The sequence below is a fragment of the Odontomachus brunneus genome, unplaced genomic scaffold (assembly GCF_010583005.1).
Source record: "Odontomachus brunneus isolate Ranch 3 - 2012 unplaced genomic scaffold, Obru_v1 Obru_scaffold_053, whole genome shotgun sequence".
NCBI lineage: Eukaryota > Metazoa > Arthropoda > Insecta > Hymenoptera > Formicidae > Odontomachus > Odontomachus brunneus.
In genome coordinates, this window is record NW_022639503.1 from 1,029,696 (window position 1) to 1,047,143 (window position 17,448).

A 17,448-nucleotide genomic window follows, 5' to 3' on the forward strand; every position below is an offset into this window, starting at 1 on the left:
ATATATATATATATATATTTATATATATATAAATATATATATATATATATTTATACATATATTGATATCTAACATCAGATATAAGCATATATGATTACCCAGATAGTACAAATTTCTAAAAAAATATCTAGAAAAAGATGACGTCTTTTAGATTACTTTTAGAAAAGTTTATGTACTGTTGGATATATATATGGACGCATATTAATTTATACATATAGATATATGTGTGTGTATGTGTGTACAAGAAATACATATTCATGCATATATGAATATATGTATACATATGTGAATATATGTATGCATATGTGAATATATGTATGCATATGTGAATATATATATGCATGTAGATATACACAAACATATATATATATATATATATTTTAACAGTTTATAATAACAATGATTATAAAAATATTGTATAAAACTTTTTTTTAAGTAGACATGCAAATGATTATAATTAACAATATAAAAATAATTTTTTGTGGAGAGAGAGACACTATTGTATATCATACATAAAGAAATTGTAATAAATACACTAAAGAAATATTATAAGTGTTTCTATTACGTGTACAACCACTGAATAGTTTCTTTAGAAAATAAAGAGTCGGGAGAAATAAATTCTTAATCTATACATTTTCTCTAAAAAACACAAAAATCAACAAACTGTAACTTCGGCAAAAATGATAATGAGATAGTTTCAGGAGCAATTTATAGCTTGTTCTTAATCTTTAGTTGTTATTAAATATAAAATTTTCTAATTTCCTACAGTACGGTATTTATATAAGTCGAAGGTAATTATATAATTTAGAGTCCTTATCTTCGATTTTCCTGAAACTCAACTCATATTTTCACGCGTAAAAACTAAATATAAGAGTTAAAAACGTCGCTCTGTCACGCAAAGCGAGATATTAATCGTTAAAGTAAATGAATAAGATATGTTATGAGATCTATCATAGCAATGAAATTTAGCGACACACATGCTCGTGGCCACATACGCATGTAAAATTGCGCGTATTTGAAATACATGTGTTTACTATCGTAAACACTCTAGGGTGCGTTCAGATTCCCTACCTAGGTGCACTCTGTTACTAGAAACACTATAGTATATGTCACATATACTATAGCACTTTTTGTATTAGAGTGCACCCGGGTAAGGAATCTGAACGCAGCCCTAGACAGAGTAGAGCGGATCGTGTTCTCTTCTCTGATTGGTGCAACTTCCACAAATTGGGCAACTTCCACAAATGTAATATATATAGATCTGTTCTTTGTAGATGCACTGCTGAACTAGTGCAATAAGTTAGAGTGAGAAAACGTATATTTGTCTCACTTCAATATGGGTGCTTTCCAATTACTTAACACATCTTGACACATACGTACACAAAACTAGTTTATTGGTCACATATTATCTAAAATATCTTGTAAGATAATATGCAACCAATAAACTGGTTTTGAGTAACACAATGTACGCAACTGGAAAGCACCCTGTGATTGGTCAGTTTTGGACCTTATGGCTCCTGCACACAGGACGCGATAATGCTTGCCATGCATTGTGAACCAGATTTTTCGTAGGCGGTCCTACGAAAGGATGCGCTAAATGAAAGGGAATATCGAGATTCTCTACCGGAATATAAGAAGCGCTTTTGGATGCACCTCAATTTCTTTTTAAAGAAAGTGGCGGCTCGTAGCGGAAATTTTGGAACTAATTTATAGGAATAACGGGTCTAAGTATATTAGACCCATTATTTCTTAAAATTTTCCGTTTTCTGTAAGTAAATTTTTGTAAATTAATTATAAAGCCTCCTCTACAAGCCTTGGCCACATACATTTAGTAAAGTATATATATATATATTTTTTTAAAAGTAGTTTTTAATCTTCCTATTCATTTATTAATGAACATCGTATATTGATTTATGTTATGAGTGTCAAAGGCAAAACGGCAGTTTTGCTTCAACGTCAAATAAGTCAGTGAAAATAAATCATAACATAATTTGCTTACATGTAACTTAAAGAAAAAGATTCACACTTTCAAATGGTGTAAACATTATTTATGTGTAATTTTTATTTTGCACAGTACAGTTTGGCAAAAAAAAGCTTCATAAAAAAATTTGACACCACACATCTCGATTTATACGTGTATCATACAATAAAAAATTAATAAGTGTTATATTCACTAATATAACTGAAAATTAAGATATGAAGTTATAAAATGTTTCTTGAATTATCTTGCTATCATCGTTCTTGTCAAAGTTGCAACCAGTTTTTTTTACCTCGAACCCCGTGCCTAACGAGACTATACAGTACCACTAGAGAGCATCGGACAGGCTTAACCCATACTTAATTTAACCTTTTATTTTAATTTTATGAATGATGTTTTAATTAGTAAGATTTGTGAAAGTAAATCAAAGAATTTCTTATTTTTAAATAATGCAATTTAACGCAAGTCAGATGGTTTCTTATGTTTAATTTATTCTTTGTGATAGAATTGATTTATGGATTGAACATTGATCCATCCACAACATTATCTTACCACTGGCCCACTTGATGGATATAGGAATAATAAATGTTTGTAGAGAAGGATAACTTTGATTAACAAAACTCTTATGATGTAATGACAACTGATACATATATAGACAATTTATATTTTAGACATAATGAGTCAATTTGTCACTGTACAAAGTAAGCATATACAAATATAATAATAAAATTTAAGATTTTAATGAGTTATAAACATTTTAAATTCTTTTCTATTTATTTTAGTTGGCCAGTGCGGGAATCAAATAGGATCAGCTTTCTGGCCCTTGGCTTTACATGAATATGGTATCCAGACTACTGGCAATGTTAATCTGCTCAAAATACAACGAACTCATGTGAAGCACATCAAGGATCTATCTGATGGATTTTCTAGTTTCTTTCATGTTCCAGGTAGTGTTGATAGTATGCATTTTCAAAGTGTAGCTGACTTAAATACAGCTAAAGTTAGAGCCAGGGTTTGTATAATCCAGTTAATTTTTAACTTCTTAAAACTAAGATTATAAGAAATAAGTTCTTCAAATTTAATAGAACATTTTTCTTTTACCAGAGTGTTCTGATAGACATGGAGGATAGTGTTGTATCTAGATTTAAACAAGGTCCATTGCGTCGATTATTTGATCAGACCTGTGTTGTAACGAATTATCCAGGATCTGGAAATAATTGGTGATTTGTGTGCAACAGTATTTATATTTATAGTATGAATAGGATATAGGAATAATTGTCATAATAATTTCAAGAAATTTCATTTCTAGGGCAGTAGGATATCATGTTCACTATAGAGAGTACCGTGATCGCTTGGAGGAAAGTATAAGACACACGGTTGAAAAATGCGATCGACTTCATGGGTTTTTGCTAATGCACTCTTTAGGAGGTGGTACAGGGTCTGGATTAGGCACAGCAACCTTAAAACTGTTAGAAAATAACTACCCTCGTGTGGAAAGGTGAGCTATCTTTCAATGAGTATTAATATTAATTGAATCAGTTGAATCTGATTGTTTTGTGTAACATTAGTTGCAAGAAAGAAAATTTTAAGGTCAATTTACTTTATTAATATTGCAGGCTTGTGTCTTGCGTGTATCCAATAAGTATGCAAGATGTTGTAACAGCACCTTATAACACTTTACTTGCTACCCGAGAACTCGTGGAGCATGCCACGTGCGTGTTTCCCATTGAGAACAAAGCTCTCTTGGATATATGTAATGCGCAAACGAACAAACGAGACAATACCAGTCAAATAAATTATAACGCATCGTGTAAGCCGTTTCAAGATATGAACAGTATTATTGTCAATATGCTTTTGCACTTGACCAGGTGAAGAAATCTCTTGTAAAATTGCTACGTGACACTCGATACCGTGAACATAACGATTTCTTTTAGCGGATCTAGATTTCCAGGAAGTTTAAATATGGATATGAACGAAGTGGCGACAAATTTGGTGCCTTATCCGAAATTACATTATATATTCAGCAGTATCTGCCCTGTGACTTTAGCTGCTCCAAATATGTGCAATATGCAACAGACAAGGTATGTGAACTTCTTCCTTATAGCTCTCATCTTAAAACATAAATGCGAGACCAGAGAGATATAAGTGAATTTTTTAAGATTGCAAGATGAACTATTCATCAATGCATGGTCGCGAAATAATCAATTGATCAAATTGGACCCTCTACAACGCACCTCTGTGATTCTTGCTGCTGCACATATTGCAAGGGGAAATACTACTTTGACTGACATGAAACGGAACATTGAAAGGTACTTAAATCACCTTTGTTGTATTCAAGTTTGTGTCCTTAATAATCATTTTAATTATGACTACATTTATTCTTTGATAGATTTCAAAGTAAAGCAAAGTTTACTTCATGGAGTAAGGACTGCATGAAAATAGGATTGTGTTCTATTCCTCCAGCAGGACATACCTCATCATTACTATGTCTGCTTAATTCATCCACCATGTCTTTATTATTCAAAGATATAATACAAGAATTTTCTAAGTTATATAGGAAAAAGGTACTAACAAAGAATCACTATATATATTCAGCAAACAAAGACAACGATTTTTATTATCAAGTTATTTTTTCTCTTGCTAGTGACTGGATAAACTTCATGCAGAAGTTACTCGATAAAAATTTAGTTTGTTGTATAATTATCTAATATAATGAAATTATATTTTAGGCACACGTTCACCACTATACACAGGTACATGGATTTGACGAGACACATTTCGACGAAAGTAAAGAATGCATTCTCGATTTATGTGAACGTTACACAGAAATACGGAGTATGGATAAAACAAATATTTCTAGATTACGAGTAATTTAATAAGTTTGTAAGAATTCGGAAATGGAGCATAAGTATGTCTTGTATCATTCATATATGATTTAATAAGTTTGTAAGAATTCGGAAATGGAGCATAAGTATGTCTTGTATCATTCATATATGATTTAATAAGTTTGTAAGAATTCGGAAATGGAGCATAAGTATGTCTTGTATCATTCATATATGATTTAATAAGTTTGTAAGAATTCGGAAATGGAGCATAAGTATGTCTTGTATCGCTCATATATGTATCACAGAAAATTGTCAATATTATCAATATTTATTAATTTTCTTATATATATATGTACAACATAACTCTAATTTAATAAAAATAGTAGCTTTAAAGACCAGTGTAACAAAATCTTATTAGTACTGAACTAAATATATCTGTTGCAAGACTGTTTTCATCAACAAAAACTTTGTTAGAGCATTATTCATGATGTGTCCGGGGTGTTGATCAGAAAAGCTTTTGTCTTAGATCCTCAGAGGATCAAGTGTCTTTGGGCATGCATGTGAATATCTTAAAGCTTACATTTTTTTTTATCCAATTAGATATATTTTGATACGCTCAAACTTAACTGGCAGGTATTTGCGGCAATCCAAACTCGTCGACAGGAACACCATCCTGTGTTAAGATACAAGTCAATGTAATCTTATTCCTTTAATTAGAAACTTGATAGACAAATATACTTATTCCAGAACAGACCTTGTTCTTCGCAGAATTCGCTCCAGGTTCTTTATCCGGTGCACTAGGTGCTTTAATAGCATCATCTAAGAAGCTGGAATCTTCATCCAAAGCAAGATCATCACCAAGAGCTTCCAATTCAGCTGCAAGTTCATCGTCATCAATCTCTGGCATTCCATAACTACGACCCATCGCTTCTTGTACTTCATCAGCTTGTTCTAACATATCCGCTAAATCATCTTGTAGATCCTGCATGTGACAAGAATAACCTATGCAATATTCAATAAACTCCAAGTAAGATTTGTATTAGTAAATTATTATCAACTTACTTCGATTTGATCAATATTAATATTTTTGAATTCTTTTTGCATTTGCTTGACCCCTTCCTTCATAGCAACCACAGTTGCTTGAGTATCTTTTAAGGTCTGAGTAGCATAGTTTGCTTGTTCCATATTAAATGCCTGCTGCCGCAAATTGTCCACCTGACCCTCGTACATCTTTCGCTGTTTTAGTATACGCAAAGCTTTGGCCTTTACTGCATTCTTAGCTGGACCATCTCTCATTTTAACCATTTGGTCTTTATATTTCTTCAGCTCCGCATCTAGCCTGGCTATCTTCTTCTCCGCGGAATCCGCCCTACTGTCAACCTAAAAGAGTGTCATGACATTTACAAAACAGATCTTTACTATCGCAGTAAGTCGTATAATCTTCCACTGCATAACATTGTCTCTCGCAAATTATGTGACTTTTGCCCTCTATATGATTTCGAAACTGTCATAATAATATGGAAAAAGAATACAGAAAGGGAAATTAATTGTCTTTGGTAATATACATAAACAAATTCGTCGTCTTTACCCCAGCGATACAGTCCGTGATGTTCGGTGGAGGTTCTTTGGCTTTAGCGCGTCCGAAGAGCCTGTTCATTTTCGCGAATTAACGTTGATACTGCACGACAAGACAATTTTTACGTAGATCCTTTCGTATGCAGTCGAAATGTCAGGGCCAATTGACAAGAATGAGGTGGATAAACGAGACAGCTACGTAATACAGCGACAGACGAAACTGTAGACACAGGATAGCCAACGTTATAGTGGACACTTGGAGGCACTGCAGTGATGAGTCACACCAGCCTCGAGCGTTCGATATACATCGATAGACTTCGAGAAACTCAATCGCGGCTATATTCAGTTTGTTGCACGGTCTGCGCACAGTAGTCGTATTCAACACGCTGGTAACATCTCTCGCGATTTTGACTCGCCGAAACTGAGTATCACGTGCGAATTATCGTCAGAAATATCAAAGACGAGTGTCGCGCGTTTGTTGTGGCGAAACCATCGTCGACTGGTCATCGAGATGTATCTCGCGGGACGAGCCGACAGAAACGTCGAGAGAGATGGTGACCGTACGATCGAGATGATAAGTGACGGTTATACGATAGCAATACGGATTTTGAATCACTGTGCTTTATTCTGTCGATCATCGAAACAAAATTTCACGCGTGGGTCACCACCGGTAGTGGCGATTACTCATTACAGGGAAATAGATAATACTCTGTCAGTATCTCGAATGTAGGAATTATCTCGAGCGTATTTAACGTGTCTTGCGACACCGTCGAAAAAATGGAGCTCTGTGATTGGACGTTGCGCGCTGCGTCGAGCGAATCACTGCTTAGAGAAACGCCAAGCGTTCGGTCAGTTTCGGAACCACTTGCGCATAATACTTCGTGTCCGACGGGTCGTTCTGTATATCTCGTGATTCATCTGCGATGAATTTCGCGCGCAAATCGTCGAGAGTGCTGAAAATGTAAGTCGCGCGTTCGTTGTGATAAAATCTCATTGGATGCAAAGAAAGCGAGTCTCGCTCAACGGAAGTCAGGAATGTCGAGTATTATATCGGATATTCGTTATTCAAGATATTCTGATGAAAGAAGATCTCGCGCCCACTTATCGCGGAGACTGTAAGGCACTTATTCTAGGAAAACAGATAATGTCCTCTTAATATTTCGAGCGTCGGAATTGTCTCCGACAACTTGACCGCGCATTTCGATTGGCACCACTTCTGAAAAACAGGTAGATCACTGTGATTGGTCGGCGCGAGTCTTGAGAAATCGCGATCGTTGTAATGTTCACGCAGTTTCGAGAAGGATCGCGCGCGGCAGTTCGACAAGTCGGCCCGCATTTCCCGCGACTTCGACTGGCGAGTCTCGCGTGCGAATTATCGCCGGAAGTGCCGGAAATAAGTGTTGCGTGTTCGTCGCCACCGAATATCGTCGTCGAGAGTGAATCGAGTCGTGCCCAGTCGGGAGTGCCGAGTGAAGTGTCGAATGTTCGTTACACAATGGCGGCACGGACTTCATATTGCCGCGTCTTTATGCTTCCGACTTGTGCGGAAGTTTCGCACGTGAGTTATATCGTCAACAGCGTCGAAGCGAAGTTTCGTGCTGTGGCGAAATACCGTCGAACGAACGCGGGCAGTGAATATCTCGCGAAAATCAGCCGGTCATCCGCTGTATGAAGAAATACGTCGCCGCGTAATGGCAGTTCCAAAGTTGAAGCTGGTACCCTCCGATCCGCTGAAAGAGAAAACGGTAAATATCAATATAGAATAGAAACCGCTGTAGGTAGCATGCCTGCAACTTTTGCACATCGTATCTCATATAAACGTGTTTCATTTGCAAATTTATATCATATATAAAAATATATTAAGGAGGGATATATATACGGAGAAGATTTTATAATAAAAATTATTATAGAATTTTACAATCGAGAAATAGATCGACATTGTGTAGTAACTTACTATTATATGTGCTGTTTATATTTTAGGAACTGGAATATGTTATTAGAACACTTGCTAGAGAAATTTACTATGTCCTTTAATAAGATAAACTGTCTATTCGCGGACTACTAAAAACATAGCGAAATTGAAAAGAATTTATATGAAAAGGACCTACAATATTCTCTCCGTGTATGAATGTTATATAAATCGTATTTCTCATTTTGTACTCATTATTAATTACTTATACTTAATATCATTAATAATATAATTGCTATTCCCATCGCATATTTTTCATACAAAGCGCGCCGCGCAGAGATTTCGATTCCGCGTCGGTAATACAGTTCGCACTTATGCGTGCGAGTATAAATTATTCAAGCATAATCTCTTGCTAAAGAAACGGAACGACGCGTCTAAAGACATTAACGTCAAGATCTTTATCGATGCCTCGTTATCAGCGACACTCCGATCAGATCTGTCGGAATGATTACTCTCGCGTTCGACGCAAGGTGATCGTATCGCGCGCGTGCAGATACGTTTAATCTCGGCGTTACGTAAGTGAAATCAGAGAGCACAGTTTTGCGAGATTTACGAGGACGCGCAGCGCATTCGCGGCATAGCGCGACGTCGACCACGTTTACAAACTCACGACCGTAGTTCGCATCCCGCGACTAATCATGAAAGATTTACTACACGTTGTAGCCTCTGACGGAGGCAGCCCGTTGCCTCGTAAGACGATACCCCGACTAAGGAGGCACGCGAGATTCGAGTGTAATTATGAGAGCGAGAGAGAGAGAGAGAGAGGGGGAGAGAGAGAGAGAGAGAGAGCTCTTCGCATCGTACTCTTACGCTGCCCCTTTCTTCGTTTTTCCTACAAGCACGCGATCCTCGTTATCCACCGCTATAAATCGCACGTCGTGATATTTTTATTTACGTCCCGCTCTCTCTAATCCCCCGTATACCATATGGCTTGCTCCTCGTTCTCTTTCTTCGTTCTGTCGGTACATAACCGAACAGAACTCTCTTATCGAGCGACCGCTTTATCAAGCCGCCGTCTCGCGGCGCTTTCATCGAACATTGTTGGGCAAAGTTCGAGTCCCCGAAAGCGGCTGCGATGCACTGAATGTCCTCGAACATCCAGTGACATTTCGACCGTAGATCGCCGTGAATTGAACTCGAAATTTTTTCGTAGCGGAAACCACGGCTAGATACACCACCACATTCGTTGTATCTGTTCTGCATATATGTTTACGTTTGAATGATAGAATGTCTTAATGATAGAATGTTAAATTTGTATTCTGTACGCCAAGAGCATAGTCCAGAGAGCACGTGAGAGAGGATAGACGACTGTTATTACACAAAGTCCACTTTAGACGACCTATGATTCACGATAGAGTTGAAGATAGTATTACACTCATAACTATTTACTGAGTTGTATCATACGATTGTATATATGACATTATATTTGTGACGATTCAATTGAAAAATTTAAATTCTAGACTTGGAACTAACCTAAATTTAGACCGAATGTCTTACGTGTGATAAGCAATGACTGTAAAACTGAGTAAAAACAATAGAAAACATTGCAAGATAAAGATAGAAATAATTATAGATCGTCTAAAATGAAATGAGAACTTGAAGAATCTGAATCCAACAGTCGTTTGTTTATTTTTATTTTTTTCGCATCGCGCCAGAGAAGCTCGGGCAGAACAAAAGGCGAGCATCGTTCACGCGACCATCCGCGCATTGTTTCTCAACTACTGCCACAAAAACGCAGAAGCGCTGAATCATTCTAACCGTACCCGAGATCCCTCCGACTATCCACGATTTCCTTGGACACATGCCCTTATCAGAATTCATCGATTATCAATATTAGATCGTTCCGCGCCAAACTCAGGATAGAGACCGGAAAAGATATTCGATGCTTTCACGGCACTCTATACAAATAGAGGGTTGCAAAGAGGGAAACGGTGAGGAAGCACCGCACGAGGAGATGGAAGGAAAAGGGGGATGACGGCGAGCGTCGCGGTGGTGGTTTTGGTGCGGCCACGATGGCGGCGGCGACGTCGGCGCCAGGGCGCCTGCGTGGAGCACCGCCGACGCAACGGCGGCGAGGTCGACGAGGACGACGGCGACGTGAGCGAGGTCGAGAACAAGAGCGTCGGAGTACACGTTGTGTACTCGGTGGCCGGGCGAAGATCGCCGAGCGCGCACGGTTCCACGCGGTTACGACGCCTATACTCCGACGGGTTGTGGCATGCCCCGACCCGCGACGCGGCCGCAGTATTCCAAAAGTCGGCACGACGCACGCACGAATCGCACCGCTGCGGCGCGCGCGCGCGCCAGAGGCACACGACACGACGACGACGACGACGACGCAGCAGCAGCAGCAGCAGCAGCAGCAGCAGCAGCAGCAGCAGAAGCAGCAGCAGCAGCAGCAGCAAAAGCAGCAGAGGAGAGACCACGAAGCCGCCTCGTCGAAACGCGCTCTGCTGGCTGAAGTTATCCGGGCCTCGTCTTCCTCCTCCTTCTCCTCCTCCTCCTCCTCCTCCACCACCTCCACCTCCACCTGCTCGCCACCACCTCCCCTTTGCACCTCCTCCGGCAGCTTCATCGTCTCCCTCTACTGTTCGAGTTGGAGCACGACGACCGACGGAGGCGCGAGGGCGTACGCGCGGCGAGAACTGACAGACAGACAGACAGACCGACAGACGAAAGCCACCGAGGGAAGTAGGGAAAATATGCTAACGGAGCGGGTGGCGGCGCTAGACCGTCGTACCTCGTAGAGGAGGTGGGGGACGACGACGACGACGACGGCGACAACGACGAGGTGCGTGCGTGCGTGCGCGGTCGAGGAGGTGGTGCGCCACGTCGTGTGCAAGCATATCGGCGACACAGTGACGACGTAGAACGACGTGCGGCAGAGAACGACGATTCGCCTTGGCGCGCGCGTGCGAGGAGACACTTTCTGGTTGCATCGCGTGGATTACCGCAGTGTGTGAACCCGCGACTTTCGACATCATCCGTCCGGGTGAAGGAGACACGTCGCAGTCAACGGCGAACGCGACGGTGGTAGTAACCCTGACCTGACCCCGCGTGCGCCTACGCTACGCTCCTCGGGTTCTCGGGTTTGGACTAGCGCTCGCGTTCGCCAGTGTCCCCGCGAGACTCATCGTGTGCGCGCGCGAGCAAATACACATCGGCGAACTCTCCTCCCTTCCTCCTTCTCTTTCTCTCTCTCGGCTCTCTCTCTCTCTCTTTCTCACACACACTCTCACCTCTCCGTCCGCCGCGCGCGTATACACACCGGGCTTATCGGCGATCGATCGATCGCGCGCGCGCCAGCTAGTCAGTCAGCCAACCCGCCGATACCGCTGAACCGCCGCGGAACACTCGGCGATCGGCGACGACTGTACGCGCCTGTCGTCCCGCGAGTGTCATCCGCGGCGAAACCTGCGGCTGCTTCCCGTATAGGCCGCCCCTCTCATGCCGGGGTGAATTCCGCGGGTTCAGTGTGAGTGCAGGCCGAGTCGGCCGCGATCGCTCGCGAAGGACACGCGATCGCTTCCTTCGTCAGGCTTCGTCGTCTCGTGGGGGTAAAACATATCGTGTACGCTCTATACACCCTCTTCCCTCCCGCCCGTCCACCACCTCTACCTCCTCCACCTCACCCTCCTCCACCTCCGTCGCGATACGATCCGCGGAGCGACCTCGTATCGTAGTCGCGTGTGTGTGGTGGTAGTGGAAAGCAAAAGGTCGCGCGCGCGCTGCGTTGCGTATTTGGGAGGATTCCAAGTGGTCCAGCGGTGTGACGATCGAAATTATGTTTGTCAGGGGGTAGCCTCGGACGTCGTGCACACGGCAGAACGGAACACGGCACTCGGGCAAGCGAACGAGCGAGCGAGCGAGCGAGCGAGCGAACGATCGAACGAACGCGGGGGAGGCAGCCAGGAGCGGCAGCAACAGCAACGAGCAGCGCTTCGCGGAGCGCCGCAATCGACGATGACAACGCGTGTCGCCCAGTGAGGAGCTGTCTCCGAGCTCTCCGACAGCCAAGAGGATGCCACGGGGAGAGAGTCGCTGCCGAATCGTACCGGGGCGACGCGGCATTAACGGGATCTAGAGGAGCGTTCGCTGGGGCGAACCAGAGCGAGATAAAAGGGGGAGGAGAGCGCGCACAGGACGCGAGCTAAGGTAGAAGACGAGGAGGCGCGGGTCTTCGGGGAAAATAGGGCGAGACGTGAAAATAGGAGGAGCGTGATAAGAGGTGGAGTATCGGGCGAGAAAGAAAGAGGAGAGAACGTGTCGCTAACAACGAAGAAGACAGAGGGAAGACACGCGACAAGGAGGAGGATCATCGTGCGACGTGGTCCTTCAGTTTCCGGGACCTCTCACCGTGGGTGTTTTTACGCGTACGGTCGTGGATCGATAGTTTGTGCCGCGGGCTGTTCGTGCCGGACAGAGACGACGAGGAGCGCACTACGTGGAGGACGCGCACGGTCCTCTCGCGTTCAGCCACAACGACCACCCGACCGGCGAGTCACGGGGCCCGTGTCGGTAGGCGGAAGGGAGGAAGTTTCCTGAGGGGCCTAGCTGCAGTGTCGGTCGTCGCGACGCTCGTCAACGTCGCGTGGCCGCTCGGTGACCGGAAGCCCCGGTGATTTATGGGGGACTTGAGCGCGACGAGTCTCTTCTCCAGAACCAGCAGCCTGACCAGCCAGAAGCTCAGCGCGACCAGCAGCAGCAGCAGCAACACCTCCGTCAACATCACCATCACCAGCAACAACAACCACAACAACAGCAACGTAAACGCCGACGTTATCATCACGACATCCACGATGCAGGACGATTTGCTGATCGAGAAGCAAGCTGCCGGCAAACCGGCTCCGCTCTCGCCGAGCAGCGCGCTCGACACCGTGGCTGGGCAGGACAAGTCGAAGGATGTGGTCGAGGTGGAGAGCATCGCCATCACACCAACGACGCCATCCTCCACGGAGAAGGACATCACGTGCAGCACGTCCTCGTCACTGCAGGGCTTCGCTGATCCCGGCAGAGTGCCCAGTCTTTGGTCCGCGCCGGATGACAGCGGCTTGCACGCCTTGCCAGTGAATGGCTCAATCGCTGCGTTTCAAAACTTCCCGACCGGTGGACCCGCGGGCCTCTTCGCCAGCACTGGCGCCGCCGCGGTCTCTAGCGGCACTCGACGCGCTATCACAGCTAGTCACAACTTCCCGCAACAACAACAGCAACAGCACGGGAATGCCGGCGCACCCGCTGGCACCAGGCACGGTGGCCTCCAGGTCTCGTCTGCGCAACAGCAGCAGCAGCAACAACAACAGCATCAGCAACAGCAGCAGCAACCGCCACCTACGTCTCATCCGGGCGTCTACCTGCCCGGCAAAGGCTATGCGGCGTGGTCAGGTGGGCCACAGGCTCCTCAGCAATGGGGCGCGGGTCCGCAAGCGGCTGCCGCTGCCGCCGCGGTCGCGAGTCCAGCCGGCCTATCACCCTGGAGCCGCGGCAGATCCGTGCCGAATCTACCACCGTTGCATTCGTCCTTGCACGCCGCCGCTGCGGTGGCGGCCGCGGCTGGTCTTCAGGGTCGCAAGCCGAGCCCGACGTTTCCGGGTCATCCCGGTCAGGCGGCGCATCCCTCCTGCATCAGTCCGGTCAAGTTCCGTCGTAGCACCTCGTATCCCGGCAAGGGGAACATCTACCCGCCTCAGCCAGCCCCTACCTTTGAAGTTACCGCCGCCGAGGAGAGAGATTTGCTGCAGTTGCCGCCATTCCAGCAGGTGAGTCAGTTGAATAAGTCTCACTTGTCTCGGGCGACCGAGTTGACTTGATGTAGAATTTACTGTTACCCAGAGGTCGAGGTGTTCGACAAATAGCTGGTCGAATTTGAAGATCTCAACGCGACATCGATCTAACCCACTTTCCTCAGAAGTTTGATACAAGTTATTCAGCCAAGTTAAAGTTACATTTAGACAAAATTCGGTTTTGGGATATCTAATTCTTTCTATTCTTTGCTCTCCCTTATTCAGATTAGTTTCCTTGTTAGAGATACGGATTGAAACACTGTAACGTTGGACATTTTGATTTCTTTGCTCTCAAGACATATCGATGACATAAGTCATAAAAACACGAAGAAAATATTCTAGTAAAAGTTATGTTGTAATTACATTTCTCTTTACAATGTTTTTTGTGAAGCTATACTGAAATTGTAATCTAAATTACTGTAGAAACAGTAAATTTGACTATCTATCTGGAATGATATAAAAAGTATCCAAGTATTTAAAATTATTTTTTAGTGAAAGCTTCCATATACGTGCATAACATTTTTAAACAAGTATGTAGTAATTTTCGATCATAATCCCGCATGAGTCAAGATTACAAAAATCTTGTAATTTTTACTACAACATTTCCTCCGTGTACAGAAAAGGACACTTGTGGCAGTCTGACAAAAGTGGCCAAGTGAAATAACTCCTCGTGCGAAATGGATCACTCGCGTAGTCGTGAGCGAAGTAAATTTCCACGTTTATTAAACGGCTGCTCGCACGAGAGGGCTGGATCCCTCCGAGAAAAATTTTTAATTAACCGCTCCTATCTATCCGCGTGAAATCAGTCGCCTCAAATCGGACAAATTAGAACCCACGTAACTGAGACGTGGCTTGACCCACGTCGAGTGACCACCGATTCCCGTCCTCCTCTTAGAAAAATGCTCTCACGTGTGTATTATTAGCGACGTGCTAATCACCTCGTCAATTAGACAACCTTCTTCTCTGCGCGCGCGCTACTCGCATCGAGCGAGTTGCAGAGATCGCGAGTGAAAAAGAGAGAAGGAAAGAGAACTCGAGTCGACATCGTTGCTTTATTGTTTCGCTGGACTCGCGAGCGCCGATGGCACACAGACGTTGCCTCGACTTTTTTAGCTGAGTGGCATTGCGTTATCGATCGCGGTAGAGCGAGCAGTATAGCCAAAGGTGCTCGCTTATAAAACTGCACCGGCAATCATGCGGTCTCGCCGTCGAGGAAGGCGCGCGCGCTCGCCGACTAGGGCTCCGACTTCCGCAGTTACGCTGTGCCGCCGCACCGCGCCACGCACTCCTTCGGGTTATGCAACTGCTCCTTAGGGGAGGAGAGGGGGGAGAGAGAGAGAGAGAAAGATATACTCTAATTTAAATTTAGCTAGTACAACGGCTGTTTCGGCAGTTGCACCGTCGACGGATGTGACACCGTCGTTTTTTAACTGCCGATAATGTTGCGTCGCAGTCTTGGGCCGTGAACGAACGAGCGCCAAAAGGGCTCATATGGCTCTCACGCACGTTTCCGTCCGCGACAATTTTACGCGGTGGTATCCAGGTTATCTCTGACGCAACGCGCTCGTCGTCGTTTCGCATATCTGGCCGCGTGATAACGAAACGCGCGCTCAGAGGAAAGGTCGAAGTTGTACATTGGAGGTGCCGCGGAAGTCGCGTTTTCTCGGCCACGTAGAACGTGTAAAGCGCGTCGCGTCGCCGAATAACGCGCGAATCATTCCTCGATCGAAGTAGAAAAGAAGTAGATAAAGCAACGAGAAAGGAGCGCCGCGCGAAAATGCAGGTCAGCGTTTTCTCCACAATATTATATATATTGTATTATATATGTGTATATATATACATATATATATATATATACATATATATAATTGATGTATATATCTTTCTCTCCACGTCTGCGCCCCATTTACGTCGACGCACAATTACGTTGTATTCCATTTTTGAAACGCGATATTGATCTTAAACGGCAGCGCGCTTTCGCAGCGTATTTGTTTTTCTTCCTTTTACAATTAACGGACGGATGAAGCTCATAACCCCGTTCGTGATGACCATTAAGTTATACTACCGCGAGCTCTTAATTGAAATAAATTTAATATAGAATCGTTATGTATATTATTACTGTTTACAATATTCGCATATTGGGTAAATTCTATTTATGTCATCGTTATTGCATTCATTATTTATTACGTGCTTTGTGACAAATCGCCTTCAAATTCCATTCAGGCTATTAACGAAATACAATAACAGTTTTATGAATAGCGATGACCGGGTGAAACGTTCGTATTAATTTGCGCGAGATTTTTTCTTTATTAAACGTTATAATTCTATAAGAACTTCCTTTTCGAGGCTCGCTCGCGCGAGTATTCACACAAAAGCGATCGCTCAGAAAAATGTTTCGCTGGCCCAAGTACAATTCTAAACGTCACGAAGTTAAAATTTATCGTTATCCTTTTTTATCGGTTTAAAAGCGTCTGTGGTACGTGGTACGTGGAATTTACAGCAGCAGTAGCAGCATTTTAGCAATATCTGCAGACAAATTCAGATCCCGTTATCAATTATTAATCTGACCTTAATTTAAATGGACGCTACTGCAAGATTTTCTTGCTAAATTTAACGAATAGTTCAGATAGGAATTCCGTCATCTACATTGGTTAAACATAAAAATATACGCGATATCGTGCAGTTATTTGGTCATCTTAGATCATTTCTCGTATCCGGATCATTTTTGCTGTGACTGTAAGACATCTTTTTGAATCACACGTGCGATATGTCTCTCTCTCTCGCGCGCGCGCGCCGCCTAACTCTATAATTTCACGATGAACTGTACGAATATCGGAACAACGACTAAAAAAGTCGCTTAGAAAAGACATTTCGAAGTGGCAACAGACACGCATGAGAAGACACGAACGTCGTTATTTAAAGATATACGACCATCATCCTTAAGAGACACCTATTTTGGGAAAGAAACCTTTCCCATGGCAGGTATGAATTACTGAGGTCAATAATCGATTTCACTCATTTTTTGTTGTCTGCCGGCGCCATCTGAGCTTATACTTCGCTGATACTTATTTTGTCGTTCGAGTCTGACCTAATTCCTTCCCGACGCGGTAACTCCAACAGTGTCTAGCGGAGAAGTTTAAGCTCAGCTCTATTTTAACCACTACTCGAAAATAGATCTGCATAGTATCCGAGAGAAATGGCGGATGTCGTCATACTGTCGTTCAGCTATCACCTTCGCGCACCTTGCTCCGACATTTATATATATATATATATATATATATATATATATATATATATATATATATATATATATATATATAT

General features: G+C 43.4%; 3 protein-coding genes across 19 annotated transcripts in view; 2 read left to right on the forward strand and 1 right to left on the reverse strand.

Moving 5' to 3' along the window:
• The first annotated feature begins 1,604 nt into the window (after positions 1–1,604).
• LOC116845598 (tubulin epsilon chain-like) lies at positions 1,605–5,196 on the forward strand. Of its 15 annotated transcripts, none has more exons than XM_032818473.1 (11): positions 1,815–1,831; positions 2,484–2,565; positions 2,650–2,679; positions 2,761–2,990; positions 3,083–3,198; positions 3,288–3,476; positions 3,595–3,846; positions 3,913–4,059; positions 4,138–4,287; positions 4,368–4,542; positions 4,708–4,854. In XM_032818473.1, the coding sequence occupies exons 3-11, from the start codon at positions 2,655–2,657 to the stop codon at positions 4,852–4,854; spliced, it is 1,431 nt and encodes a 476-aa protein (XP_032674364.1). In that variant the 5' UTR covers positions 1,815–1,831; positions 2,484–2,565; positions 2,650–2,654. The 15 variants fall into 15 exon arrangements, with proteins under 15 accessions (XP_032674351.1, XP_032674354.1, XP_032674358.1 ...); XM_032818471.1 differs by lacking the exon at positions 1,815–1,831 and adding an exon at positions 1,913–1,964; XM_032818470.1 differs by lacking the exon at positions 1,815–1,831 and adding an exon at positions 2,055–2,397.
• On the reverse strand, positions 5,113–6,628 carry LOC116845600 (charged multivesicular body protein 5). Its single transcript, XM_032818488.1, has 4 exons — positions 6,392–6,628; positions 5,866–6,183; positions 5,558–5,785; positions 5,113–5,476 (listed from the first exon to the last, which is right to left on the reverse strand). Exons 1-4 carry the CDS (start codon positions 6,458–6,460, stop codon positions 5,426–5,428), a joined length of 666 nt encoding a protein of 221 aa, XP_032674379.1. The 5' UTR covers positions 6,461–6,628; the 3' UTR covers positions 5,113–5,425.
• A 163-nt stretch (positions 6,629–6,791) lies between these two features.
• LOC116845596 (cytoplasmic polyadenylation element-binding protein 2) overlaps positions 6,792–17,448 on the forward strand; it is a 202,511-nt gene continuing 191,854 nt past the window's right edge. Inside the window, exons 1-2 of one of the 3 annotated variants that reach the window (XM_032818455.1) lie at positions 6,792–8,123; positions 12,143–14,103. In XM_032818455.1, the coding sequence (XP_032674346.1) occupies positions 12,973–14,103 (1,131 nt within the window). In that variant the 5' untranslated portion in view covers positions 6,792–8,123; positions 12,143–12,972. Of the gene's footprint in view, positions 8,124–10,822; positions 14,104–17,448 lie in introns of those variants that run through there. The other 2 variants (XM_032818453.1, XM_032818456.1) reach the window with 2 other exon arrangements.